This window comes from Microcebus murinus, chromosome 13, assembly GCF_040939455.1.
Source record: "Microcebus murinus isolate Inina chromosome 13, M.murinus_Inina_mat1.0, whole genome shotgun sequence".
Taxonomy (NCBI): domain Eukaryota; kingdom Metazoa; phylum Chordata; class Mammalia; order Primates; family Cheirogaleidae; genus Microcebus; species Microcebus murinus.
The window spans coordinates 36,616,916-36,644,460 of NC_134116.1; the positions used below are offsets into that span (position 1 = coordinate 36,616,916).

Consider the following 27,545-nt stretch of genomic DNA (forward strand, 5'->3'; position numbering starts at 1 on the left):
TTCTGTATCTTTTATTCAAATTCATGGTACTTCTTTCTGTTCATACAATTTTTATAAAAATGTGTGAGCCTGTTACTCTTACTTGGGTTTACTCCATCAGACAAAAGCCACACCCATGTCTCTGAGATGTATTCCTCTCTGGCTAGGGCTCAGATTCAGGGTACTGTGGGTGTCTTTAAAATTCCTAGAAGCCTTTTTGTCAGTCAGAGAGAGTCTAGAGAGATCCTTAGAAGGCCTTTTAACCAGCTAAGATAGTCTAAGAGGTACCACCTTAAATTGTTCTAGGTACCAATTTAAGGTACCACCTTAAATTGTTCATTAAAAATAAATGAAGAAGTCTCACAAGTGGACTCTTGATCTGAGCCTTACTCTGAGGTCACATCTTACTGGTAATGCCCAGGCACTTATCATTTCCCTTAATGTCTTTTTTACATTGTGAACCTTCTAATGGAAGGAAAGATTGCTCCTGGCCCCTCAATCTTTCCTCTAAATTCTACTCGAAAACTGAAATTACTTCTGTAATTAAATTCTCTCCATCTGAATTTTTTTTTTATATGCAACTAAAAGAAACCATCAGGTACTTTCAACCTTCTGCTTGGAAATTTCTTTACCCAGATCCACCAACTAAATAAATACATTTTTTTCTATTTTCTGTGTTACCACAGACAAATGTTTTACTAAATTTATCATCGTTATATAAAAGATATCCTTCTTTCTCTGCCCTTTATTAACAATTTCTTCATTGTCCTTCCAGCATTCACTGAAAACCTTGAAACCTTCATTCTTCTGCCTGTTGCTCAGGCCCAAAGATATAAGCTAATATTTTAAGTTTTTGTTATGACAGTACCTTACTTCTAGGTACCAGATAACATCCCAATTTTCTACTGCTGCGTAATAAGCAGCTCTAAAATTTAGTGGTTTAAAAAAAGCAATTTATTATCGTCTCTCATGGTTCTGTGGGTTGACTGAGCACAGTGGGGTAGTGCTTCCTTGCAGTCTCTCACGTGGGTGCCGTCAGACAGCAGCTCGGCTGGAGCTATCTGAAGGCTCAACTGGGCTGCACATCTAAGACACCTACGCATTTTGCTAGCAGTTCATGCTGGCTCTTAACTGGAGCTCAACTGGCATTGCTAACCAGGGCACCTATGCACACGGCCATGAGGCTTTGCTTTCTCACAACATGGTAACTGGTTCCAAGAAACAAATTGTTGGAAGAGAATGCATGCTAAGAGACCCAGATGAAAGCCATAAGGTTTCTTATGATCCAGCCTCAGACATCTTAAAACATCATTTCTGCCTCATTCTGTTATTGAAACAAATCACCAAGGCAGGCCCAGATCTGGGGGCAAGGGAACTGTATTCCATATCTTAATGTGAAGAACAGCATTTGCCTATGGAAAAGGGAGGAATAGATGGTGATCATCTCATAAACTGTCGCTAAACTTTCTTAATGTTATGGCTTTTTTTTGTTGTTGATTTTTTTCTTTTAACTTACTAAGTCAAATACTGGGTTTTTGTTTAACTGTACTTGCTTCCAGATAACTATACTTAAATTTAGGAATTTCATTCTGTCAGCATAGATGTTTTTCTGATATATATGGTATTTTCATTGTCATACAAGAAAAAAAAATTGTTATGATTTGCTTTTTGACCCATGTATTTTAGTTATATAGCTTCTAAACAAATGGCATTCTTAGCTTTCCTTTCATTATTCATTTCTAACTTTATTGCATTGTGCTTCACAGTCTATATGATGCTAAACCTTTGGAATTTACTTTAAGTTTCCTTTGTGGCCTACTATATGATCTATTTTTTAAAACTGTTTTGTTTCTCTACAATGACTGTTTTTGTATCATAAAATTCTATCTATCTAAGAGATTAAAGTTATTAATTGTATTGTTTAGATCTACAATGACTGCTTATATTTTGCCTGTGTGGTCTTTCAGTTTCTGAAAGGGATGTTTGAAAATCTTCAACTCTAGTTGTTGATCTACCTTTTTCTTCCTACAGTTCCATCAGTTGTTGCTTTATACATTTTGTTTGTTGTGAGGCACATATATGCTTGTGATAATGCTATCTTCTTGCTCTGTTATTTCTTTTATCAGTAGTTACTATTATTAATGCATCTTTTCCCTTATAATATTAATAGTATTTGGATTGAGTTCCATTTCATCAGAAATTAAAATTATTACTGTAGCTTTCTGTTAGTTCACTTATTTTCAATCATATATATTGGCCATATGGTTATCATATATATATTTTAAATCATACATGTATGTAACATTTATTTAAAATGATGGTTAAAATTAGATGGCTATATAAAACAAATTATAAATGGAATTTTTAATAACTGATATAAATTCTAGAGAGTCAAAGAAGAAAATACTGAGTCAAAAGATAATATGTAATATAAGGCTGGGCACAAGACTCACACCTGTAATCCGAACACTTTAGGAGCCCAACGTGGGAGGATTGCCTGAGGCCAGGAGTTCAAGACCAAACTTGGGCAACATAATGAAACCCCATCTCTACCAAAAAAAAAAAAAAATTATCTAGGCATGGTGTGGCATGACTGTAGTCCTAGCTACCCTGGAGGCTGAGGCATGAGGATCACTTGAGCCCAGAAATTGGAGGTTACGGTGAGCTATGCCACTGCACTCCAGTGATGGAGTGAGACCCTGTCTCTAATAAAGAAATAAATATGTAATATAGCAAAGGGAGAAAAAGAGAAAAAATATGAAAGGGCAGTAAAAGACATCAAGAGTATATTGATATTAGGTCCTTAAAACCAAAATAGAGGGATTGGTAGGAAAAGACTGTCTGAAGAGATAGTGACTTGGGTTTTAATGCTCTGTAGGGACAGGAAATGAGTTTTCAAGAGAAGCTGTAATTGAGATGCCTACATAAAGCAGAAATTTTGAAGAGCTTTATCCTCTTCAAGGAATGGTCGGTCCAGGGCACAGGGAAATGAACAGTAAACTAATATGTCTTAGCCTGGACTCTAGGTTAAAAAAAAAATTTTTTTTGGTGAGATCTCATAACCATAAGTCTGCTCTTACTCAGGTTGGGATTTGGATTTATATTTTCATCACAACCCAAGAACCGGATGTCAAGAAATTATTATAAAAAGTTCCAAGCTTGTAATACCCTGCAGCACTTAGCAGAAACAAACACAAAACATCTCAGGATTGACACACCCTTAACTAGGCTGCACAAAATTCCTACTGCTAAAGTTTCAAAGACTATGAACTCACAATCCAAAAATCATAAAATATACGAGGAACAACTCAGCATAAGCAAACAATGACACATAATAGGATTAAATGTCCAGATAGTATTCATATGATTAAAAATGATTAAAGAAAAATAGAAAAAAATAAAAACAAGAGAAAAGAACATCAAGAAAGACCAGACAGATGAGGAAAAGAACCAAATAAAACTTTTAGAAATAAAAAATACAGGCGTAAATGTTTATTATTCATCTAATGAAGTCTTTCTTGGTTGCTTCCAACTTTTGGCAAATATGAATAAAGCCTCTATAAATAGGCAGGTTTTTGAGTAGACATAAGTTTTCAACTTATTCACATAGTAACTTTTGTTGTTTATCTCATCTTTTAACCCTGAAGTTTGAGGACTAGAGTTGACCTTCATTTCAAACATCATTTTATATTATGCCAGAGATGAATTTCACATAATTCAAAATTCCTCACATATTTGCTAACTTTTTATTTATGTGTTTATTTATTTTTTAATTTCAGGATATTATGAGAGTACAAACATTCTGGTTACATTTTATAACTAGACAATAGAATATTATTCAGTGCTAAAAAAGAAATGAACAACAAGCCATGACAAGACATGGAGGAACCTTAAATGCATATTACAAAGTGAAAGAAGCCACTCTAAAAAGGCTACATACTACACGATTCCAACTGTATGACAATCTGGAAAAGACATAGTTATGAAGACAATAAAAAGATCAGAGGTTATCAGGGAGCAAGGGCTAAGAAGGCTGAGTACAGAGAATTTTAGGTCAGTGAAACTATTCTGTATGATACTATATTGTTACATACATGTTATTATACATTTACTAAGACCCATAGAATGTTTAACACTAAGAGTGAACCATAATGTAATCTATGGACTTTGGGTGATAATGATATGTTAATGTAGGTTCATCGACTGTTAACAAGTGTACCACTCTGGTGTACTTGCCATTCAACTTTGCTGTGAATCTAAAACTTTTCTAATATATGGAATCTAAAACAATTCCAACTCATAAAAGCAGAGAGTAGAATGGTGATTGCCAGGGGCCTAGCAGAAGGGAGTTGGGGAATGGAGTGATGGTCAAGGGAACAAAGTTTCGATTATACAGGATGAATAAGTTCTGGAGATCTATTGTACAGCATGATGACTATAGTTGATAATCATGTATTATATTCTTGAAAATTGCTAAGAGAAGATATTAAGTGTTCTCACTAAAAAAAATAAGTATGTAAGGTGATGAATATTTTAATTACCGTGGTATAATCATTTCACAATATTTACATATATCAAAACATCACATTATACACCATAAATACATCTTTTTTGTCAATTATGCCTTAATAAAGCTAAAAAATAAAATATACAAAAAAATATAGGCACACGTTGTCTTAACAGAGACTAAACAGAGCTGGAGAAAGAATTAGTGACTTGGAAGACTGATTTGAGGAAATTACAAAGACAATGATAAAGAGATAAAAATATAAAATTAAGAGATACAGAGGCAAGCCTTCCAAGGCAGAAAAATTCCAAGTAATTTATGTAGACATTCCCCTCTTCAAGTAGATGAAACATAACTCCCATCTGTTCAGTGTTGGTTGTACATAGTGACTTCCTTCCAAAGAGAACAGTATGGAAAGAAAGGGGAAAAAAGTAACTTTACAGTGAAGCAACTTGACCTCAATCTCTGATTAATGTTGACATCAACAGGGATAAGCCATGTTGATAGCTGTATCCTTGATATGATATGATGAAAATGGCACTTTGTACCTTTGTGGTCTTCCTCCCAAATACCCATAGCCCATATCTAATTATGAGAAAAATATGAGACAAACCCCAGTTGAAGGACATTCTACAAAATACTGGAATAGTACTCCTAAAAACTGTAACGGTCATAAAAAACATGGAATGGCAAGATGGTATGTAAGGAACTTCTGCAACATAACATAATCCATCCTGTTCATTGGTGTACCAAGATGGGTATGGGTGTGGGAGTGGTCTACCCCTGGTGGAGGGGGTATATTGTCTATGGAGAATTTAAAAATAATAATAAAGCTGACTAATTGTTGGTCTGCTTTTTATCATCACATGCACTGGCAATTCCAAACAGGGTCAGTAATAAAACATTTCACCCTGCTAGATCAATCTGTTCAACAGCCACCCTCTGCCCCAACCCCCACACCACTAATCTTGATGACACAATTAATAAATGTAAATAAGTATTGAGTAATTTAAAAATAAGCACAAGTTTCTTTTCTTCTTTTAAAAAAATATGAAGTAAAATCTTCAACAATAACAGGAAAGAAGACAAGGTATTCAATAAGTAAAGTGTGCCAAGGCCAAGGTTCTTGCTTGCTTAGGAGGACAGACTGTACTACGGAAAAAAAGGACTCTGGAGTGTAATACGTAATATAATATTAATGTGATATAATATTAATATGAATAATCTATATTCATTATGTTTGCTCACTTGTTGACAATGTGTTTTGCTGATCTTTTATACTATTGACCTAGCTTTAAATAAATGAGTCTGTATTTGACTTATTTTCCTCCCTCCAATAATTATCCTTGCCTTTGTTACAACATCCCATCATTCCTCATCATTCATTCACTGAAGGATCTAAAAAAATGTTGCAGTTCAGGTAAATCTACATTATTAAGCTGCTAGAGACTGTACATTTGACTTGATGATCTGGTAGCCAGGCCCTCAAAAAAACAAAACAAAACAAAACAAAAAAACCCTAAAAACCACTGGCATTTCTCCACATTGAATCTTAATGCAATTTTATATATAGCTTCCTAGCTCAATTTCTTGGGGAAAAGGAGAGCCCCATGGGGCATCACTGCCTTCCAGTCTCTTATGCAAGGGTCAGAGACTTCAGACATCTTCAGAAGGAAAATTACTTTCTCTCTCTCTCTCTCTCTTTTTTTTGCGGGTCAGGGACGGATGGTGCGTGATTCAAATTAGCTTTTGCACCTAACGACGTTTCTAACCTCCAGAAAGCCCAGTATCCAAAAATCCGAACTTTTAAAACAAGTCAACTAGCTAGCAGTTAACCCACAAAGTCGCCTTGCCTGACGAAAGGCTTCACCAGAGGTTCTCTTTTAAACAGCCGTCTACTCCTTCACACTTTCCCCATCGTGTTTCAGAGAGCTATTTACAAATTTCAGGGATTCTGCTTCACACAGCAAAGGTGGTTTTTAAAAAGTACTAACTCTGATGATAAAAATTATTTTATTAACAGAAAAACTAGGAAATCCAAATAATTTTAAAATAAAAACCATCTGTAATCTCAGTGCTAACACCGTCACCATCCTGACGTATTTCCTCGGGAGTGTTTTAAACACCACATACGAGCGCACACGCTGCGTGTCTACTTTCAGAGCCCGCACCGAGCCCGGCCGGTCGCAGGGCGCCGGGAGCGGCCGCCCCAGGGCCGCGCCTCCCCGAGGGGGTGTGTCGCCGCCAGCCGCCTCTGTTTACCGTCCCGCCAGTGGAACCGGCGGCCCAGTTACAGCAGCCTCCGGGGACACGCCCTCCTTTCTTTCTTCTGCTCCGCCTCCCTAAACTTTCCAGTTTCAGCTGCAGAGAGTCTCTTCGGCAAGTAGCTCGTTCAGCCCTCACACGCTCCGCTCCAAAACAACACAAAAAATCCCCTCAAAGCCGGCGTCCCGTCTCCAGCGGGAAGGCGGAGGACTGTCCTTCTGGAACCCGGGGCGGGGGCCGGCCGCAGCGCGCGCTCCCGCCTGGGCGCGGCCCCGCCCCGCCCCCCTCGGGCGGAGACGCGCCAGGGAAAGCGCGCGGCCGCGAGCCCTGGGCGCCATTTTGGACTCGGTTTGTGGGCCGAGGCGCAGGGGCATTGGCGGTGGCCGCAGCTCGCTGAGGAAGTCTGTCGCGGCGACCCGGGTCCCGGTACCAGAAGGCGGACGGCGCGGGACTCGGAAGGAAGGCTCCTTCTTGGGCAGCCAGAGCCGCAAAGGTGGAGCCGCGTTGGCGCCCGCCGCGGGACCGGCGCCTCGGATGCGGGCGGAGCGCGGGGGGCCGCGGCGGCGGGAGCGCGGAACAAGGGCCCCGGGGGGCCTCATGTGAGAGCGGCGGGACCGGCCGCCGCCGCCGTCCTCGGAGCACGGGGTGGTGTGTGGGGGAAGCCGCCCCCGGCAGCAGGTAACGGCGGAGGGGCAGGGCCGCGCCCTGCTGCCACGGGGGGGCCGGGGGGCCGCCGAGCGTTTGGGGGCGGGCCCGGGGGCGCGGGGTCCCGGGCGCGCGCGGGCCGGCCTCGGGAGCGCCGGGCGCGGCGTGGGGCGCGGCACCAGACCTTGGAGCCTGCTTGGGGGCGTCTCCCCGCAGTGCCAGCTGCAAAACATGTCAACAAGGCGTGGTGCGCGTGCCGCGCCTCTTGCCCGGCTTTATTACCCTCGGCCGGGGTTGGTGACAGGCACCGTGGGGCTCCTCCGGCGTCAGCGAGGCCGGAGCTGGTAGCCTGAGAAATGAGAGGCACTGAGATGTCAAGTCGCACTGCCGAGGGTTGCGCGCGGTAGTTAAGTTAGGGAAAGCCAATCCGTGGAGGTGGCGCAGGGAGGAGGGGACACTCCCGCCGCGTAGCCAAGTGGAAAACTTGGTCAACTTGTGATGAACAGCTTTACGCCCGCTTTCAGCATGAGCAGCCTGTTGCAGGCAGCTATCAGGAAGCAGCCCAGTAAAATAGGTGTGCATCTCCACCCTAAGAAAGAGGTGAGAGAGATGGTCGTTATTCTGATGTTGCCAGTACTGTCCAATCTGGAGTGGTCCAGATTTTTTAGACACTGACTTGAAAAAAAAGTGTTAGTTTCTGCTATCCTTGAAATATTTATAAAAGTGCCACCGCAGTTATCCATGTATGAGCACTGGACTAATTTTCATCACCATGCTCTCCCTTACCATTTAGTTATGAGAGTTGACCTTTTTCTATTGTTTTATTGTATTTCAGCCAGAGCATGCATATTTTGATATTAGTCAAAGTAGAACATAAAGGAAATGTGATGCCAAAGCGTTTTAGAGCTAAGTACAAATGGGCTTTTAAAATTAACTGCACGCCCAGTGTACATAAAAGTGCCTGATACAATGAGGGTCACACAGCTAAGTGTTCTCTTCCTCTCTTCATCTAACTGCTCCTTTCAGTTTATGGAAATGTTTAGTTAACTCACTAACTCCCTGTGCTGCTCAGCTAGTTTATAGTCTTTCCTCATTGGTTTGCTTTTTGGCACTTTGTAGTAATATCAGTCCCTCACCAAAAAGCTCTAGGGACTTAAGTTGCATTATTTGGGGCCTGGAATTGCAGAAAATTAAACTACCAGAGCCTGGAAGAGGCCAGGTTTTGGTATTCTAGAGAGTTTCCTTGATGTTTATTGTGTAGCTTGGTTCTCCACACTCCTTTTGTTCATATAAGAGGTGTTTCCACTTTGATTAAAAGTAGGAAATACAAAGTCCATTGATGTAAATTATTTACAATTCAGACAGGTGCTCTGAATTGTTTAACTTTTTTATAGCAGAGCTTCATGTACAGATAGATTTAGTAAAATACTTTTGGAAGCAGTGTAAATTTTTGCATGAATAAATGCTACCAACTTGGAAAAATTGACATTTAAAATTTTTATTAGATGCCCACTTCTGTTTTATTTTCGTGCATTAATGGGGTTAGGACAGAGGCCATCTTTATTGGAATTTGGCCATACATATTTGCTATTGCTTAATGTACCATAATTATGACATTACAGTTACATTAGATATGACAATTTAGAGACTTGTTCGACTACTCATAAACTAGTAAGTGCTTAAAATATACTTTGAAGATCAGATAGTTTTTTTATATCTAAGTCAAGAGATAACTGTACCTTAGTTTTGCATACTTCTTAAAATATTTGTCAAATTACCCCCCTGAATTTGGGAAGTATTGAAATATACTTTATTTAAAGTAGGGCTGTAATATACAAAAGAAAATTTCTGTTGTTATGACCAGCAAGATATTAACAAAGATTATGGGAATAAGGCTACCATTTTATTCTTTAATCATTCCATCTTTAAGTTGAACAGTTCTGGTTTTAGAAGACTTTTCTTCAGAAACAGGCAATCAGCATTCTATAATAAGGTGTATAAATTATGAAGACTGCTTCATTCTTTTTTGAATCTCTGTATCTCAAAATTCTGAGTAGTTTTAGGTAGTCAGAAGAGAAATTACAAGCCCTGGGTGGCAAACACTTTGTTCTTTGACCCAAATTTTATATACCAACATTAAAGTAAGCCTTCAGGATAAGTTAAAGCAGAAAAATGGGTCATAATGACAATGTTATCTTAATCTCTAGTGGGTCATTATTATTAGGAGAGTATTTTTCATGTTAAAGGTTACACTGTAGATTATACTACCTTTTCTTGAATCACATTTAAGAAAACTCTTTAGATTCATACATAAGTTGCAGTCTTCCATAAAACTACCCTCTTGCTGTCACATCTGTCATTCTGTTTTCTCCCATCCTGTCCCCCTGCTCGATAAGATAAACTGGTGTTTATCTTACTTCACTTTATTCACACTTGGAAGTAGGAGCCATGAGGAATAAGGCAGTTTATTGCCCATGTGCTAAGACCTCCTGGACTGACTTTCATGGCATGAAGTCCAATGGCCGCTGCCATTCTCTTTCTATTCTCCAGCCCCCAGTCCTCTTTTATAAGTTTTGTTAGCTGCTGGATGGAGAAAGTCTGCAGAGACATTCTTGGTTTATAGTCATGCATATGCACATCCATCATCCCACAGGAATCAGAAATTCCTATGTGCTGATATGCCAGAAGAGAATTGGAGCCACACGCCATCCATTTGAAAGGTTATGACTCCAAGTTTAGGTATAAACCACTATCCTGCCAGAACTGTTCTCTAGGAACAAAAGAAAAGCATTGCAGGCTCTAAATAAGAGTACTAGTGAGTGTCTGCAGTTACCCCGTATAGTTTAGGGCTTGCTATACTTTTCTTCCAACTAGCAAATCAAAGCAAGATTCTTTTGTTTTTGAGATAGAGTCTCACTCTGTCTTCTGGGCTAGAGTGCAGTGGTGTCATCATAGCTCAGTGCAACCTCAAATTTCTGAGCTCAAGTGGTCCTCCTGCCTTAGCCTCCTAAGTAGCTGGGACTACAGGCATGCTCCACAATGCCAGGCTAATTTTTTATATTTTTAGTAGAGATGGGGTCTTGCTCTTGCTCCGGCTGGTCTTCAACTCCTGACTTCAACTGATCTGCCTCGGCCTCCCAGAGTGCTAGGATTACAGGCGTGAGCCACTGTGTTTGGCCAAAATGAGACTTTTTTTTTTAATCTGATTAGAATGTAATGCATCGACATTAAAAGAAATGTGTTAAAAAAAAACAAAAAAACACACCTGTAATCCCACCAGCCACTGTTGCTTACTATAATAATTTAGTGAATCTACTTCCAGTGTGTGTTTCTCAAACACAAGACTGTGCTCAGGCTTGCTTGCTGTCTCACATGCACTTTTTTTTTTTTTTTTTTTTTTTTTGAGACAGAGTCTCGCTTTCTTGCCTAGGCTAGAGTGAGTGCCGTGGCATCAGCCTAGCTCACAGCAACCTCAAACTCCTGGGCTCAAGCGATCCTCCTGCCTCAGCCTCCCGAGTAGCTGGGACTACAGGCACGAGCCACCATGCCCGGCTGATTTTTATATTATATATATTAGTTGGCCAATTAATTTCTTTCTATTTTTATGGTAGAGACGGGGTCTCGCTCAGGCTGGTTTTGAACTCCTGACCTTGAGCAATCCGCCCGCCTCAGCCTTCACATGCACTTTTAAAACAAAAATAGGATCATTCTTTTCCTTTTGGTTGGTAACCTCTGTTTTTACTATGTAGACACTTTACTATGTAGACACTTTAATGTCTTTAGTACTGGACTGCTTTCTTGTACTGAAGTTGCAACAATCATCTCCCTTTTCAAAAAGGCTTTAATACTGCTTTATTCCTCATAAGAACCCGATGTCTTATTATTCCCATTTTGCAAACTGAAGCACAGGAAAGTCAAGTAATTTCCTCAAAGCCATATAGCCAGTGAGAGGTAGAGCCAAGATTCAAACCCAAGGAGCCTGGTTCCAGAGCCCATTCTCTTTAACCATACTATTTTGCCATAAAAAGAACATCTTTCAAAGAAACAAATGGAATGAAGGTATTGAGAATACATAGAATAACCACATAGGTGTAATTCAGAAACATAACTTGGGGAGCACCAGTAAGTGATGTGTTTGAAGAAGAAACCACATTCCAGACCAAACAATGCATAGTAGGGGTGGATTTACTTATTTTAAGCAGAGGTTGGAAATGTCTGGCAGTAACACGTATTACAGACTACTCAGTGTGGAAGATCTGTTGGCTGCTTAATTCACATCCTTTCTGGAAGTTCTTGGGACCCTGGATTGCCTTGAATTCAAGAACTCAAATACAACACATATCTCTAGATGACTTTTAACAACTTGGGTACCATGCTCACCGTCCGGGAAACCTTGCCCACAGCCGGCACTCATAGTCTGCACGATAGTTTGTGCTGTGCATTGACGATGAATCTGTTTTTGCTCTTGTGTGATGAGGAAAGCTTTAAAGCACTGAAAACTTGTTTTACTTTACAGGCAACTTTACTTGTAATGTAAACCAGAATAGGTAACATATACATATATGTTTTCATTATTTTTAAATGTTCACAATTTTATTTTGATAAATGAAAAATTAGAAAAGTCATCTCATAGTTGTTGGCTAAAGTTGCTGTGCCCATTCATCTGTGGCTATTGACTACAGTCGACACTGGTCCTGAAGTGGTTAAGAAACTTTTAGAAAGTATCACTGTAGGTTTTCTTTTATATTCATTTTAGTTAGTTGAACATAACTTCTGAAATAGAAATTCTTGGTTTAATTTCAAAGTCACAATAAACTTCCTCAAAGTAGTACAGTGTAAATGCAGATATTTAAAAATACCTGCAAAAAATGTGTAGCATTTTTAAATCATAATTGGTCTTTATCATCATTTTTTATTATAATTTGTTTGGATATTCTTCTCCTTCAATTGTTTATCCAGTTCTTCCTATGTATTGGTTTGTATATCTAAATACATATTCACATCCTAATGATAGAAGTATGAATTTTGAATTTATTTCTATTCAAAAGTTACGTAGAATGAAAAAAAAAATGATGCATTTTTCTGAATAGGATGAAACGAGGAGGAAGAGATAGTGGCTGTAATTCATCAGAAGAAGGTACTGCAGAGAAATCCAAGAAACTGAGGACTACAAATGAGCATTCTCAGACTTGTGATTGGGGTAATCTCCTTCAGGATATTATTCTCCAAATATTTAAGTATTTGCCTCTTCTCGACCGGGCTCATGCTTCACAAGTTTGCCGCAACTGGAACCAGGTATTTCACATGCCTGACTTGTGGAGGTGTTTTGAATTTGAACTGAATCAACCAGCTACATCGTATTTGAAAGCTACACATCCAGAGCTGATCAAACAGATTATTAAAAGACATTCAAACCATCTACAATATGTCAGCTTCAAGGTAATATTTTAAATCCTTCTTTTAAAAACTAAGTCATTTTTAGTGGCTTTTTTTGTCCTAAGCCAGTGTATCTTTCATGTCTCTAAAATATTTGTCTATTTAGGGAAAGTGCTTAAAAATTTAGAATTATTGCATGCCTTACAAGCTGTCACAAAATATTGTGCTGATTGATGGAGCTAAATTGCTCCATTATATTATAATTATTAATTCTTAAAAGAGCAAAAGCATCCACTAAATAAACATAGCTCATTGACCAAGGCTATAGTTACATTGAATTATTGTGAACAAATATGAGGAAAAGAAATATTTGATAAAGTAAATAAAAATTGGGGAGATTATAATTGAGTGGAACTTAATTACTATTTCTGTCTAACAGGCACCGAGTATTGTTTATTGATGGCCTTTCAATATGAGACCTTTAAGTAAAAAGGAAACATAGAAACTTGCATAAAAGGTTTTATTTAGAGAGAAATAGAAAAGGGTACATGGAAGAATGCCAAAGAGAACTGTTTGTTTCTTTTCTGTGCTGGAGGAAAGGTATCAGAAATCATGCAGTGATGAGATAAATGAAATGGGGTCTATCATCTGATAGGTCTTAAAGGTCAATCCAATCCAGTAGATTGGCCAGTCATCTTTATTTCTCTTTTACAGCCCTCTAACACAATTCAGATGTATACAACTTATATAACCCTCATAAAACCATTTGTGCTATAAGTTTAACATTTTTATTAGGGGTTGTTTATTTTCCTGAGGAAATAATTTACAAAAAGAGGCATATCACAGAATTCTTTTGGGTTCTTTTGATAATATGTAAGTCATCACTGACTATGGGCCAAAGAGATTTGTAGTCAGAATTATTAGTGTAGAACAATGGTTCTCAAGCTCTGTGTGCATCAGAATCACCTGGAGGACTTGTAAACCTAAGGACTGCTGAGTCTCACCCCCACAGTCTCTGATTCAGATGATCTGGGTTGGGCATGAGAATATGCATGTCTAACAAGTTCCTAGGTAATGTTGATGCTGCTGGTCATGGGACCACATATAAACAGCTCTGAAACTGTAGTATAAATTAGTAACATTAGTTTTACAACTAGCTTTTAACATTTTTGGTTTAAAATAATGTACATGAATTTGAAAGTTAAAGTAATGATGTTACTTTTAACTATTCTAAGATGCTTTTTAGCCCAGGGAACAACTAAACTTTTTGATAGAAGGGCTTCTTCTTGAATCATTGAGGAGTTTGGCCATATTACCCTAACCCCAGAAAATGTCTATGTAGAAGAATATACATCTTATTTGGTTCAGATTTGCATGCCTGACTGGTTGGAATTTCTCATTTTACTTTGCATTTTTCTTTCTATTACTAACATTAATGACGAATCCTAGGTTGTGACTCACCTGAACGTTCTGAGTAAATCTGTGTGTGGTAGGAACTATACAGGGTGTCCCAAAAGTTGCCATACATAGGGAATATATGAAATTGTAGCTAAATGTACCTTTATTTACAAAGTATTCATTACAAAGTTTTTCCTTTGTAGGGAGATTTTTGGGGCACCCTGTATTTACATTATTATCATTTGATCCACTACCAAATATATAATTATTTTTCAAAGACTATAATTGATTTACTCCATTAGTTTATACAGTCATTTTGGAATAAAACAATGCAAAAGCCAAGTTCTTTCAACATTAAATATGTATTTTATTATAATGAAAGCTGTCTTGACAATTGCTCTTATAATTTTTCAAAGAGACTCAGAAAAGGCTCAAGTTGTAGATGAGGGTGAATGATTGAAATAATAAATATTCTTTAAGTTATAATGAAATAAATTAACTATGTTTCTTGCTTTTATAAAATTAGGATGTGCACAAAGACAAGTAAATATGTGCATGGGTAAATGGTGTTTTCTTTTTGAAGGTGGACAGCAGCAAAGAATCAGCTGAAGCAGCTTGTGATATATTATCACAACTTGTGAACTGCTCTTTAAAAACACTTGGACTTATTTCAACTGCTCGACCAAGCTTTATGGATTTACCAAAGGTATCTGCTGGTTTTGTTTTATCATCTGTTACTAAGAAATCCAGGGAAAGCCTACCCTGTTTTTGTATTGACAATGAGAGTATAAGAAAAATAGTATATATACATGATGGAAAACAGTTACCATTTAGAATGCTTAAGAGATAGTATTTTTTAAAAAGGTTTTCCTATTTTTTTTTTCTTTTATTGAGATAGTCTTACTCTTTCACCCAGGCTGGAATACAGTGGCACAGTCATAGCTCACTGTAGCCTTGAACTTCTGGGCTCAAGTGATTCTCCTGCCTCAGCCTCCCAACATGCCACCATGCCTGGCCAGCTTTTCTTTTATTAGTCACCTTGTACTTCTTCATTGGTAGAGTTAAAGGATAAATGAATTTACAGAGGATTCTATAGGAAGTGCTAAAAGAAAGTATGTAAGTAAAATTTGGAAACAAGCATATTAGAAAAAAGACACACAATAGATGCTCCTTTTGGGCTCTCAGAACAGATTGGTGAAGTTAGAATCAAAAGTGGAGACTGCCAGTATTGAGAACAGGTATAGCTTACTTATAAGATTTATTCTTGAGCAAAATTAGTACAGTTTAGATTAATTTATAGATTTTATTTCAAGACTACAATTTTTGGTGAAGAATTAACTTTATATTCATACATATATTCTAACATTATCCTATACATAATTAGTCTTCTCTTGAAAAATAAGGATGCAGTTTTAGAAAGGCAATTGATAAAGGCCCTTGAGGATGTTAGCTAATGTTCAGTAGGTTAATATTCAATAATACAGAAAACTAAACTACAGACACCCTTTTAACACACTGACTGTCACACTAGAAAAAACAATTTTTTCCTTGCGGCCAGGATGTTTGATCTGCAAGCAGTCCAGGTGATTCTGATTAAGATGGTTCAAAGACCTTGCTCTAAGAAATAGTTACATAGAATAATAGTATCATCTTCAAGCTTCATGGGGGAATGAAATGTTCTGAATTGAATTTTCAATGTACCCACCATAGTTAAAACAAATATACCTATCACACATATGGTATATATAAGATATACCACCTTAGGACGGGCGTGGTGGCTCACGCCTGTAATCCTAACACTCTGGGAGGCTGAGGCAGGAGAATCCTTCGATCTCAGGAGTTCAAGACCAGCTTGAGCAAGAGCAAGACCCCATCTCTACTAAAAATAGAAAGAAATTAATTGGACAACTAAAAATATATAGAAAAAATTAGTGGGGCATGGTGGCGCATGCCTGTAGACCCAGCTACTCTGGAGGCTGAGGCAGGCGGATAGCCTGAGTCCAGGACTTTGAGGTTGCTGTGAGATAGGCTGATGCCATGGCACTCAAGTCAGAGCAACAGAGTGAGACTCTGTCTCAAAAAAAAAAAAAAAAAGATATACCACATTAAAAGATATGTTGAACATAATTTCCTTTTGATCTTATTACTCAGGGGTATTGCTGTGCATACTAATTAGGAAATATTGATGCAGCTAAGACTGCTTTCCTTATTAAATGGGTCTAGGATGCTCCTATTGTTCTCCTTTTTTGTTTTATTTTTATGGCTTTTGTAGGAGATTGAAATAGGGTGTTGCTATAGTTTGGAAATCCTGAGAGAACTGAAGAGAACATAGAAGTAAATCTATTTGACTAGAGCTAAATTGGAGAAATGGGGAAAGATGTCAGTGATGCAGTCATGAGCATACTAGTGAAGAAATGTGATTGTACAAAATATAATTGAGTTTGATATGAAAATATTAGGCAAAAGATGTTATCATTTAAGTAGTTAAATAATCAAAATTTAAGTAGTTAACCAGTTACTTAATCACAGTTGGGAAAAAGTAAATTTAGGGAATGTGACCAAAAAGGTAATGTTTCATTATACTTTCTTGGCTGTTAGCCTGCCCTCATCCTTTTTCACTGCTTTAGAGAATTTATAAAGTTAAGTAGAGAGTGAAGTTGGTTATGTAGAAGAATGTGTTAAAGCATATGTATTGGCCTTTGTTTTTTTGCTTCCCTGGATTCTTAACCCATTGGTTATATAGCTGCTTAAGTGTGATTCAGAGTTGCATACTTTGAGCATGCTTTAATTCCTGTTTCTCTACAGTGGTTCCTTTAGGTAAGATTCTGTGTCCAGCAGATGCTTATGTGTATGTGATACATTGAATGATACTCATTGGTACATTTGTCAATAAAATATATTAAAATAAAATAGAAAATTGAAAACACTATAGTGTAACATTTGGGAGTTTTACATTTGGAATTGTATTTAAATATGATTTTGACTGTTTTAGAATCAAAGTTTTTATGAGCTTCCATGTTCCCAATGAGCCTTTCATAGCTTTTGAATTGATATATTAATTTTTAATGTTTGTGTTTATAGTTATTACTATTTAAATGGTCATAACTGTCAAACAGAAAAAATGCAGTTTGTTTTTCCAGAACACCAGAATAGGGTTTCCAGATGTGGTAAAATGAAATGTCTGAGAGGTATTCATTCTCACCCTGGGTGTCAGAATTTCTCTTTTTACTTGGCAATGGTTGCTGTGATTTAGGGCCACTTATCCTGAGATTTGAAATGGTTTGAAATCAGTTTTTCTTCCACAGGTAAAAAGGCTGTCCTCAAAGATGGCAGATAGTCATCTCTTTTTAGCATATTTCTCAACAACAGAGTGAAGGTGTGCTATCCCTGAAACAGTTATGAAATATATCATTAGGGTTCAGATGAAGCATATCTAGTATTATATTTAAACCCTTCAATTCTCATTTCTAAAAATTGAAACAATGGTGGTTTTTTTTTCCTTTTTTCTTTTCAGTCTCACTTCATCTCTGCACTGACAGTTGTGTTTGTAAACTCTAAATCCCTGTCCTCACTTAAGATAGATGATACTCCAGTAGATGATCCATCCCTCAAAGTACTAGTGGCCAACAACAGTGACACACTTAAGTTGCTGAAAATGAGCAGCTGTCCTCACGTCTCTCCAGCAGGTATTTTGTGTTTTTTCACCAGACACAGTTTAGTAAAATGTATTGATGTGTTTGTCAAATTAAGAACAACTATGATCATTAACGTTGAAGGTGGTTTAGTTAATATGACTATTTCATCTCTTTTGATTAAAAATATTTTATGTAATACAATAGCATAGTAGTGTTAACTAGCCTAGACACAGACTTTCAGCTTATTTTCTAATCTTATTTGGCAATTTGTGTATGGCATGTGCTATCAAATGAATAAATTAGAAAAAAAAGAGGAAGGGACAATTATGATGTCTGTCTGAAGTGCCCAGTCAGATAAAATAGAATTTTTTCTAATTGTGGTTGAGCTAACAGGGCAGATTTTGAGTTAGACCAATTACATAATTGTTTTGCTTCTCGCTATGTAGAGGTAGAAGAGTTGTACTTAAGTGGTTGCCTTATATTCTACAAGGTAATGCTATTCCTAAGATTGAATTTTGGAGCTGAGAGCCCATCAAATTTGGGATAGCATGATAAATATTCTTTTTCTTCTCTTGTTTAGAATTATCTGAGCATTACTACGTTATTCATCTGAGATTATTTAAATTCCAGATGGTTTGTATTGAAAAATAATTATAAACCCAAATTTCACGATACTTTCTGCTGCTTTCATTCCTGACTCCTGCCGCTATTGACATCTTTACCAGTACTTTAGCTGTGTTATTTGGGAACCCTATTCTTTTTTTTTTTATTTCAGCATGTGATGGGGGTACAGATTTTAAGGTTTCAATAAATGCCCTTTTCCCCCTCCCCCAACGGAACCCTGTTCTTGAAGGCTGCAGCCCCCAGCCCCAGGGCCATGGCCCAGAAATGGTCTATGGCCTGTTAGAAAGTGGGCCGGCATCACTGTTAGAGCTCTACCCTTCCCCCCCCCATGGAAAAATTGTCTTCCATGAAACTGGTCCCTGGTAGCAAAAAGGTTGGAGACTGCTGCTTTAAGGGATGATGTTAAATCTTTGATCTCTTTACAGAAACACTTCCTACCTTCTTGCCATAACTAAAACCTGGCCTTTCTCCAAGGAAATTATACCCTCTTGGATGGAGATTGCTTGTTTATTCTCCCCAAGTCTCCCACAAGGAGGGTCTTGGTGACAGGAATGGCTGAGTATACTGTTGTATTTTCCTAGCCTTCTCTGCCATTTACAGATTGTCATTGAAGGTATTATAAAATAGAAGTTAAGAATACGTTTTGGCAGTTAACTTCCTATATGACCCTAATCACGTTTTACTATTTATTGTATTGGTCTGCTATGAGAGTAAGGTCCATGCCACCTGGCTTCATAGTATATGAGGTCCTTTGTATCTTGACCTCTACCTATCTATTTAATCTTGTTTTGCTACTCACTCATGGGTAGCTTTTATTTGAGCCCCATAGAACTACAGTTTTTACCTTTGTGTGTGGTTAGTGCACTGTACCCCGTGGAATGCTTTCTAAATTTTTTTTTACATCTTCATCTAACTCCATCCCAGGCTTCAGAATTCAGCTCAGGTGTTAACTTGTTTTGATCTCCCTCCTCCTTTCTGGTTTCCATCCTCCACTTGTGTATTTCTGTAGCTTTCTGAACCTAATTGATAGCATTTGCCACACACTGTGAGAGCCTTTGGGTCCTTTGTTCTCTGTGAAACTGTGAGCTTATTATTCTCTTTATCCTGGCATGTCCCACGTTCATTTATTTTTATTAAATATACACCTCACTTCTGATAGTGTACTATAAGCTTGCTTGGTCCCACCTAATGACTTTTGGACTATTTATGCAGGAAGGGAAGGGAAGGGAAGAGAAAGAACACTTGTAATATTTTTTAATTGAAGAGTATAACCACAGAAGATTTTAATTGAAAATATAACAGATCTACATGTTTTCTATATATATTTTGCATATTTGAACAGTTTCTTTCTCTAATTTGAAATGATGGGCAATTTTCTATTCTACTTTATTCACCAAACATTTATCACACTTTTTCCATTTTGTGTAGTTGTTATAATTGTCCATAACTGGACCTCTAGGCACCATTTGACACTAGTGACTGTTGTTTTTTGATAGCATACTCCTGATTTTCCTCCTTCCTCTCTGATTGTTTCTTTTTTCATTCTTTAAATTTTAGTGTTTCACTGTATTCTGTACTGGCTACATTTTTGTTGTACTCTGTAAATTCTGAGCAGTGTTATCATCTTCTATGGCTTCAGTTACGTTCTGTATGCTATTACCTCCTAATTTTGGTGTCTCTGGAACTCCAGAGCTATATGTTGAACTGCCAACAGCCCAGTGCTGTAGAATATCTCACTAGTACTTGAGACTAAAGAACTTCCCTTATCCCTTTCTAAATCTCTTGCTCTTCCCTTTTTATTATCTCAGCGAATGGTACCTCCATTTAGTTGTCAGGGATCTGATAGATATCCCTGATTCCTCCTACCCATTCTTTCTACATCCCTTAAGTCACTGAGGTCTGGCCACCCCACCAATATATGCCTTGGGTCTTTACCTTTGTCCATCTCTACCCTGACTACTCTAGTCCAGACCACCATAATCTTTGTGCACTACCTTCTTAACTAATTTCCTGATTTGCAGCCTTGCTCTTCAGTAATCTGATTTCCATGTACAGCCAGAATAATCTTTCTGAAATGTAAATTTATGTTTCTCCACTTTCCTTTAAAACTTCTCATGTGCTTTAGAGAACAATCAAACTTCTTACTTAACTTACAAGGTCCAGGATGATCTGGCCTTTACATATCTATTGGGCATCATCTTTTTTATTTTCTTACTTGCATACTGTGTTTTGAGCTCCTTCAGTTTTTGGAATGTTTGTGTTTTCTTCCATGTCTGGATATTCATACAGGAAATACTATTCTCTTCCCTTCTCCAGTCTCCTTTTGTCCTACTTTGATCTTCCTAATTTTTTAGGTCTCACTGTGTTCTGGTACATCTTTTCTGATTCCCTTGTTTAATAATTTGCTATCTCCTATTACGATAAGGATATCTTGTTTCTCCTATAGTTTTACCATCCTAGCACTAGTGTTTGACATACAAGACACTCATTATCAGCTTAAACTGATGAACATTTAGTCACTTAGTATTCTACCTTATTGATAAAACAACATTTGCATTATTGTTCTTTTAAGGTTGTATGTTTAACTTGTTTCTACTTTTTTGCTGTAATTAAAAAACATTAACTGTTTTCACTCATAGCAATGTGCTATTAATTTCTTCATTAAGACAAATTCTTAAGTCACAGTGTCTGAATCTTTTTTATAGTTCTTGCCGTAGTTTTTCTCCAAATGAGTTGCATAAATTTATACCATCAGTAATACACCAATTTTGTAACAGCTTTATTTAAATATAATTCATATACCATACAATTCTCATTTTAAGTGTACAATTTATTGACTTTTAGTATATTGACAGAGTAGTGCATTGATTACCACAATCAATTTTAGAACATTTTCATTATCCCAAAAAGAAACCACATACACCTTGGATATTGCCCACTAAAATCCCCATCCCAGCCAGTCCTAGGCAACAACTAATCTATTATCTGTCTCTTCAGAATTGCCTGTCCTGGACATTTCATATAAATGGAATCATACCATATATGATCTTTTGTGTCTGGCTTCTTTCACTTAGCATTTTCAGGGTTCATCCATGTTGTATCAGAACTTCATTTCTTTTTATCTCCAAATAATATTCTATTGTTTTATATATATCTTTTATCTATTTATCAGCTGATGAGTTGTTTCCACCTTTTGACTATTATGAATAATTCTGCTGTGAACATTCATATACAAGTTTTTGTGTGCACATAAGGTTTAATTTCTCTTGGGTAAATTTCTAGTAGTAGAATTGCTGGATCATACAGTAACTCCATTTACCCATTTGAGGAGCTGCACCAAACTGTTTTCCAAAGCAGCTACACCATTTTACATTCCTACTAGCAGTGTATGAAGGTTGTAACTTTTCCATATCCTCACTAACACTTGTTATTTGTCTTTTTATTATAGCCATCCTAGTAGTGGGTGTGAACTAGTATCTCATGGTTTTGATTTACATTTTTTTGATGACTAATGATGTTGAATATCTTTTCATGTGCCTATTGGCTGTTTGTGTATCTTTGGAGAAATGTCTACTCAGATAATTTGCCTATTTTTAATCAGGTTATTTGTCTTTTTTATTGAATTGTAATAGTTCACTAGTTTTATTTTACCTTTGTATTTAAACACTTCTAACTACTTATTAGTTTTCTATTGTTGTGTAACTAACAACTACAAATGTAGCAGCTTATACCAACACCTGTTTATTAGCCCCACAGTTCTGTAGGTTAGAGCTGTAGGTATGGCTCAACTGGCTTCTCTGCTCAGGATCTTAAAAGGCTGAAGTCAGAGTGTCAGGCAGGCTGGGCTTTTATTTGGAGGCTCTAGAGAAGAATCCACTTTCACACTCATTAAGTTTGTTGGCTGAATTCAGTTTTTTGTGGCTGTAAGACACTATTAGCTCTCAGCAAGCAGGTGCTTGGAGGTCTCTCTCTGCTCTTAGAGGCCACCTACATTCTTTCTTTTTTGGTCCCCTCCATCTTAAAGCAAGCAATAACTTAAGTCCTGTTTGCATTTTGAATCTTTTTGACTTCCTTTACTGCAAGCAGACAGAGAAAACTCTGCTTTTAAGGGGGTCATGTGATTATATTAGGACCACCCAGATAATCTCTTTATCTTATGGCCAGCTATGCCATATAACATAATCATGGGTAAGATACCTTATCACATTCTCATAGATGCCAGGCATTAGGTCATGGAATCGTGAGGGCCATTTTTACAAGTATGCCTATCATAACGGCTTTAGTAGTTATTAAATGATATCTCAAGGTTTCTTTTATTTGCATTTTTAATTACCATTTCCCATTGTTTGCTTTCTTTTTATTTAACATATCAAACTTTTTGAGATTGCAAAGAACAGAGATGTGCTTAGGTTACCTTGAGTGATCAAAGTATATTTCAAAGTACATACATATCTTGTGGAGAACAGAAACTTTGTGATGGCTGAATAGGGAGGCACACATGTCCATTACTCCTTCTGGTGACTCATTGTGGTGGTTCAGTTTGTCTCTTCTCTGATTATATTGCCTTTCTTCTCCCCCTGCTAGGAAGTTTTAGCTTACTGATGGCCTCTGTCTTTTCATTTCTTAAGCAGTAGTTAAGTACATGAACTTAAGAGTACATGAACTTGGCCTGTGTTTGTATTCCAGCTTTGCTGTCTTTAGCTGGCTGCCTCTACTTCAACATAGAAATAATATCTAGTTTTCCAGATTTTTTTGAGTATTTGTGAGATAACATATGTAGTCCCTGGCATATCATCATTGTACAGTAAATAGATAAAAATATGGTCTATGTTTTCCTCCTATCCCTGTTTCTAAACATAAGACGGAAATGGATTGAGTGACTTATTTATCAGATAGTATAGGTGCCTCTTTGGGGCAGAATTCTTATAAAAGGCTACTTTGGAGATCAAATACTGACCTTTGGTAAAGTCATGTGTTACTAGGATGATAGTTTTAGTTGTGAAGCATGGTGCCATAGGTATAGGGAACTATTTAAGGAACTGCTTTCTGGGTATGTTATAGCTTCAAAAGTCATATGGTGTATTTCCACTGATGTGAATTGGGTGGTTATCTTTGATTCATTTATGTAGTTGTAGATATCTTGGTATATTTTCTTAGAAATTTGGTATGTTTATTATATACCATTAGCAGTTAGACTCTGATCATTTGATGGAAATCTTTGTTTAGTAAATGTTGCATTTAGTTAAATAAGTCATAGTTTTATATGGTTATGCCTTACCCTATTTCTATTAGGATTAGGTTTTGAATTTCAGAAAACATCCTTTGGCCTCTTCTGTGGTGATCATGTATTTCTTGCTTAACCTATTACCAACCTAATGTTGGTAACAATTTTTTTTTTAAATTATGGCATTATGCATTACTGGGATAAACCTTAGTCATAGTATATTTCTAAAATGAGTGAGTTATTTATTGTTGAGTTGATAAGTGAGCTTTATTTCTTTTTGAGGTATTGGATTTAGAATTGGTTTCATTTTCTTATAGAAAAAATAATTTAAGGGTAAGTGCAATGGCTCATGCCTGTAATCCTAGCACTCTGGGAGGGTGAGGCTGGAGAATCCTTTGAGGTCAGGAGTTCGAGACCAGCCTGAGCAAGAGTGAGACCCCGTCTCTGCTAAAAATAGAAAGAAATTAGCAGGACAACTAAAAATATATTAAAAAAATTAGCCAAGCACGGTGGTGCATGCATGTAGTCCCAGCTACTTGGGAGGCTGAGAAGGAAGGATTGCTTGAGCCCAGGAGTTTGAGGTTACCGTGAGGTAGGCTGATGCCATGGCACCCACTCTAGCCCGGGCAGCAGAGTAAGACTCTGTCTCAAAAAAAAAAAAAGAGAAAGAAATAAAATAAAATTTAAAATGTGACTTTTCTTCTGCTAATTCAACTATATAAGTACATTTTAAATTGTATAGTTTTGTGGTAAGGCAAATATGGCAAAATTTTGTGCAACATGTACTTTTTTTTAACTTATAAGACTGTCATAAAACAGCATATGCGACATATACTTGATTGAATTTTTGAGATGAATTTGTACAAAATCTTGTAAATAATTAGGTTTTTTTTCTCTTTCTTCCAAGGTATCCTTTGTGTGGCTGATCAATGTCATGGCTTACGAGAACTAGCCCTGAACTACCACTTATTAAGCGATGAGTTGCTACTTGCTTTGTCTTCTGAAAAACATGTTCGATTAGAACATTTGCGCATTGATATAGTCAGTGAGAATCCTGGACAGACACACTTCCATACTATTCAGAAGAGCAGCTGGGATGCTTTCATCAGACATTCACCCAAAGTGAACTTAGTGATGTATTTTTTTTTATATGAAGAGGAATTTGACCCATTTTTTCGTTATGAAATACCTGCCACCCATCTTTACTTCGGGAGATCAGTAAGCAAAGATGTGCTTGGCCGTGTGGGAATGACTTGCCCTAGACTAGTTGAATTAGTAGTGTGTGCTAATGGATTACGGCCACTTGATGAAGAGTTGATTCGCATTGCAGAACGTTGCAAAAATTTGTCAGCTATTGGACTAGGGGAATGTGAAGTCTCATGTAGTGCCTTTGTTGAGTTTGTGAAGATGTGCGGTGGCCGCCTATCTCAGTTATCCATTATGGAAGAAGTATTAATTCCTGACCAAAAGTATAGTTTGGAGCAGATTCATTGGGAAGTGTCCAAGCATCTTGGTAGGGTGTGGTTTCCAGACATGATGCCCACTTGGTGAAGACTGCATGATATAGGGCATAATGAATAATTGCACCTTAACTTCAAGCAGATGTATTATAATAAAAATTTACTTGCTGTAGTTCTTATATAATTCTATTTTGTGGCACAGAAATTTGATATCTTCAGTGAGTATATAAGGGTCATTTATTGGAAGACCCTTGAATCATTTTTGGTCAGAAAACTCCATTTGTTTCTTTAGCCTAATAGCAATCAAATATCTGAAAATTTTTTTAAAAATGTGGTTCCAATGTGAAAGTAATAACCAGTTATAAAGATTAAATAGTTTGTAGTCTGAATGAAACAAAACCTCTATATTATAATACCCAAGACATGAGTACTAATAGGTTTTCTGAAATGTTCTCTATGCATTTTTTAAAATGTAAACTTGACATTTTAGGGTCTTCAGTTATACATACACCTGTTATAAGGTGTTTAATATAGCTCAGGAAAGTGAGCATTTTGTAAGAAAAATGTAGGGTATATCATATCTAATGAAAAGATTAGATGAATGTTCTCAAATGTTACATAGCAGTTTAAAGAAAAAGAGGTATATATAAGTAATTGGAACACTGATAAACACAGAAAACTGATAAATGTCACACAGTGGTTATTATAGAAGGATTATACACAGAGCCAAGATCAAATTATAAGACAATAAATGGAATAGAGAAGGGAGGCAGTGGTTAGCTTTGTATAAATTTTTAGATTTGCTCTGTAATCTGCTAAACCATATTCTTTTTTTGTGATATGTTAACTATGTATGTGGCACTTGAGGCATTGTATGTAAAGTAAGGAATGCTTTAACAGTTCTCCTTGGTTTTGTCAGTCTTTGTTTAAACTAGCTTTGAAGTATTAAATAATCAAAATGAAAAGCTTATGTATTTAAAAAAGCCAAATTGAAATAAAGATAGAGGTCTAAAATGTTTATAAATTGTCTCCATGAAAGAATATTAGTCTCCAATAAATTTTAGTGATGGCTCATTTTTCCATTTTGGAATTACATAGTTATGTAAGTAGAATTTTAAGAAACCATAAAAGGAGCCACCAGTGTACAGTTCAGCATAAACTGTAAACAAGAGGATATATTTAAGTTCATAATCAATTTTGAGTAAATACTGCTCAGTGAACTGGAAAATTTTAATAGGAAAATGTCTATAGTTTTGTGATTGTTAATTTGGTTAAACTGATATATTATTTAAGTTAGGCAGCATTTTATATTACTTTCATATGAATAAAGGTAATCCATACACTGTAGAATCTGTAAAAATGTTAAGTTTGGGGCTTATACATTTAGTTATATAAACTTTGGTTCTGGCCACTAGTGCTAGTAGATATTATCCTCCTAAGGGAAATTAGAAGTGATTTACCCCCAGTGGAATACCTTAATGCTTGAAATGGCTCTCTTCAGTAGTATGACTTTTAAAAAGTATCTCAGTAGTTATGGAAGCTAACAGTCTTACAGATCTAATCTATTTTTAAAATAGACCCTCCTAAGAATAAAGTAAAAAAATGATTTTATACATAATTTGTTTTTCAAAAGTGATGGTGTTCTACCCTGCAGCCACATATTAATGAGAAGAAAAAAGGCTGATCCAGACTTGAGAACTAAAAGCAATTACTGTAATATTTCCCCTTTCCAAATAGTAAAAAGCTTTGATTGTATGAGAAACACCTGTGCTGATGGATGGAGTTTTTTTCTTGAACAACTCTGGAAAATGGATTTGACAGTACATAATCAGTTCTACTAACCAAAGCTTTATTTGGAAATTTACTTTTTGTACAAATTGAATTATATAATGCTTGAAATACTTTAAATCACTTTATAAGCAAAATGTATAGCACTTAATTTGTTTATATTGTAAAGTATATGTTAAATGCTTTTATCAATTTGAGAATAAAAATAGTTACTAATGCTGTTTGTTGTATGTTATACTTTCTTAAAACTACCCATACATACTTGATTTTCAAACTAGTTAAACTTAAAACTTTATGGATTTGGTTTCAAATCCATTATTTGATGGATAGAATACTTAATATTAAACAATGTTTATGGTAGGCTGGCTTTTTTGAAGACACAAGGTTAGTTAGGCACATGGAATCTGATCTTGAAATAACCTTTGATGCCTAAAGAAATAGGAAATTAAAAGTCTATCATGAAACAAATTTATATTTAAAATTTTATACAGAAAATGGTTAAATTAAAAATAAGGAATAGGTCCTTTCTGCATTGAGAATGCGAACTAATAAAACACATTAACAGAATTCTAACTCTGTCCTTGAGCACAGCTAGCCTTTACAGAGAAATGCCCTTACCTAAATCAATAGTTTTTAAACTGCTG

The 27,545-nt window shown here is 36.7% G+C and overlaps 1 protein-coding gene across 2 annotated transcripts; it reads left to right on the top strand.

The window, feature by feature from the left end:
* The first annotated feature begins 7,062 nt into the window (after nt 1-7,062).
* On the top strand, nt 7,063-27,121 carry FBXL3 (F-box and leucine rich repeat protein 3). 2 transcript variants are annotated; one of them, XM_012737075.2, is made up of 5 exons: nt 7,063-7,429; nt 12,487-12,835; nt 14,754-14,876; nt 17,685-17,856; nt 24,561-27,121. In XM_012737075.2, the coding sequence occupies exons 2-5, from the start codon at nt 12,488-12,490 to the stop codon at nt 25,202-25,204; spliced, it is 1,287 nt and encodes a 428-aa protein (XP_012592529.1). In that variant the 5' UTR covers nt 7,063-7,429; nt 12,487; the 3' UTR covers nt 25,205-27,121. The 2 variants fall into 2 exon arrangements, with proteins under 2 accessions (XP_012592529.1, XP_012592530.1); XM_012737076.2 differs by having other exon boundaries at nt 7,063-7,244.
* Nucleotides 27,122-27,545: the final 424 nt, after the last annotated feature.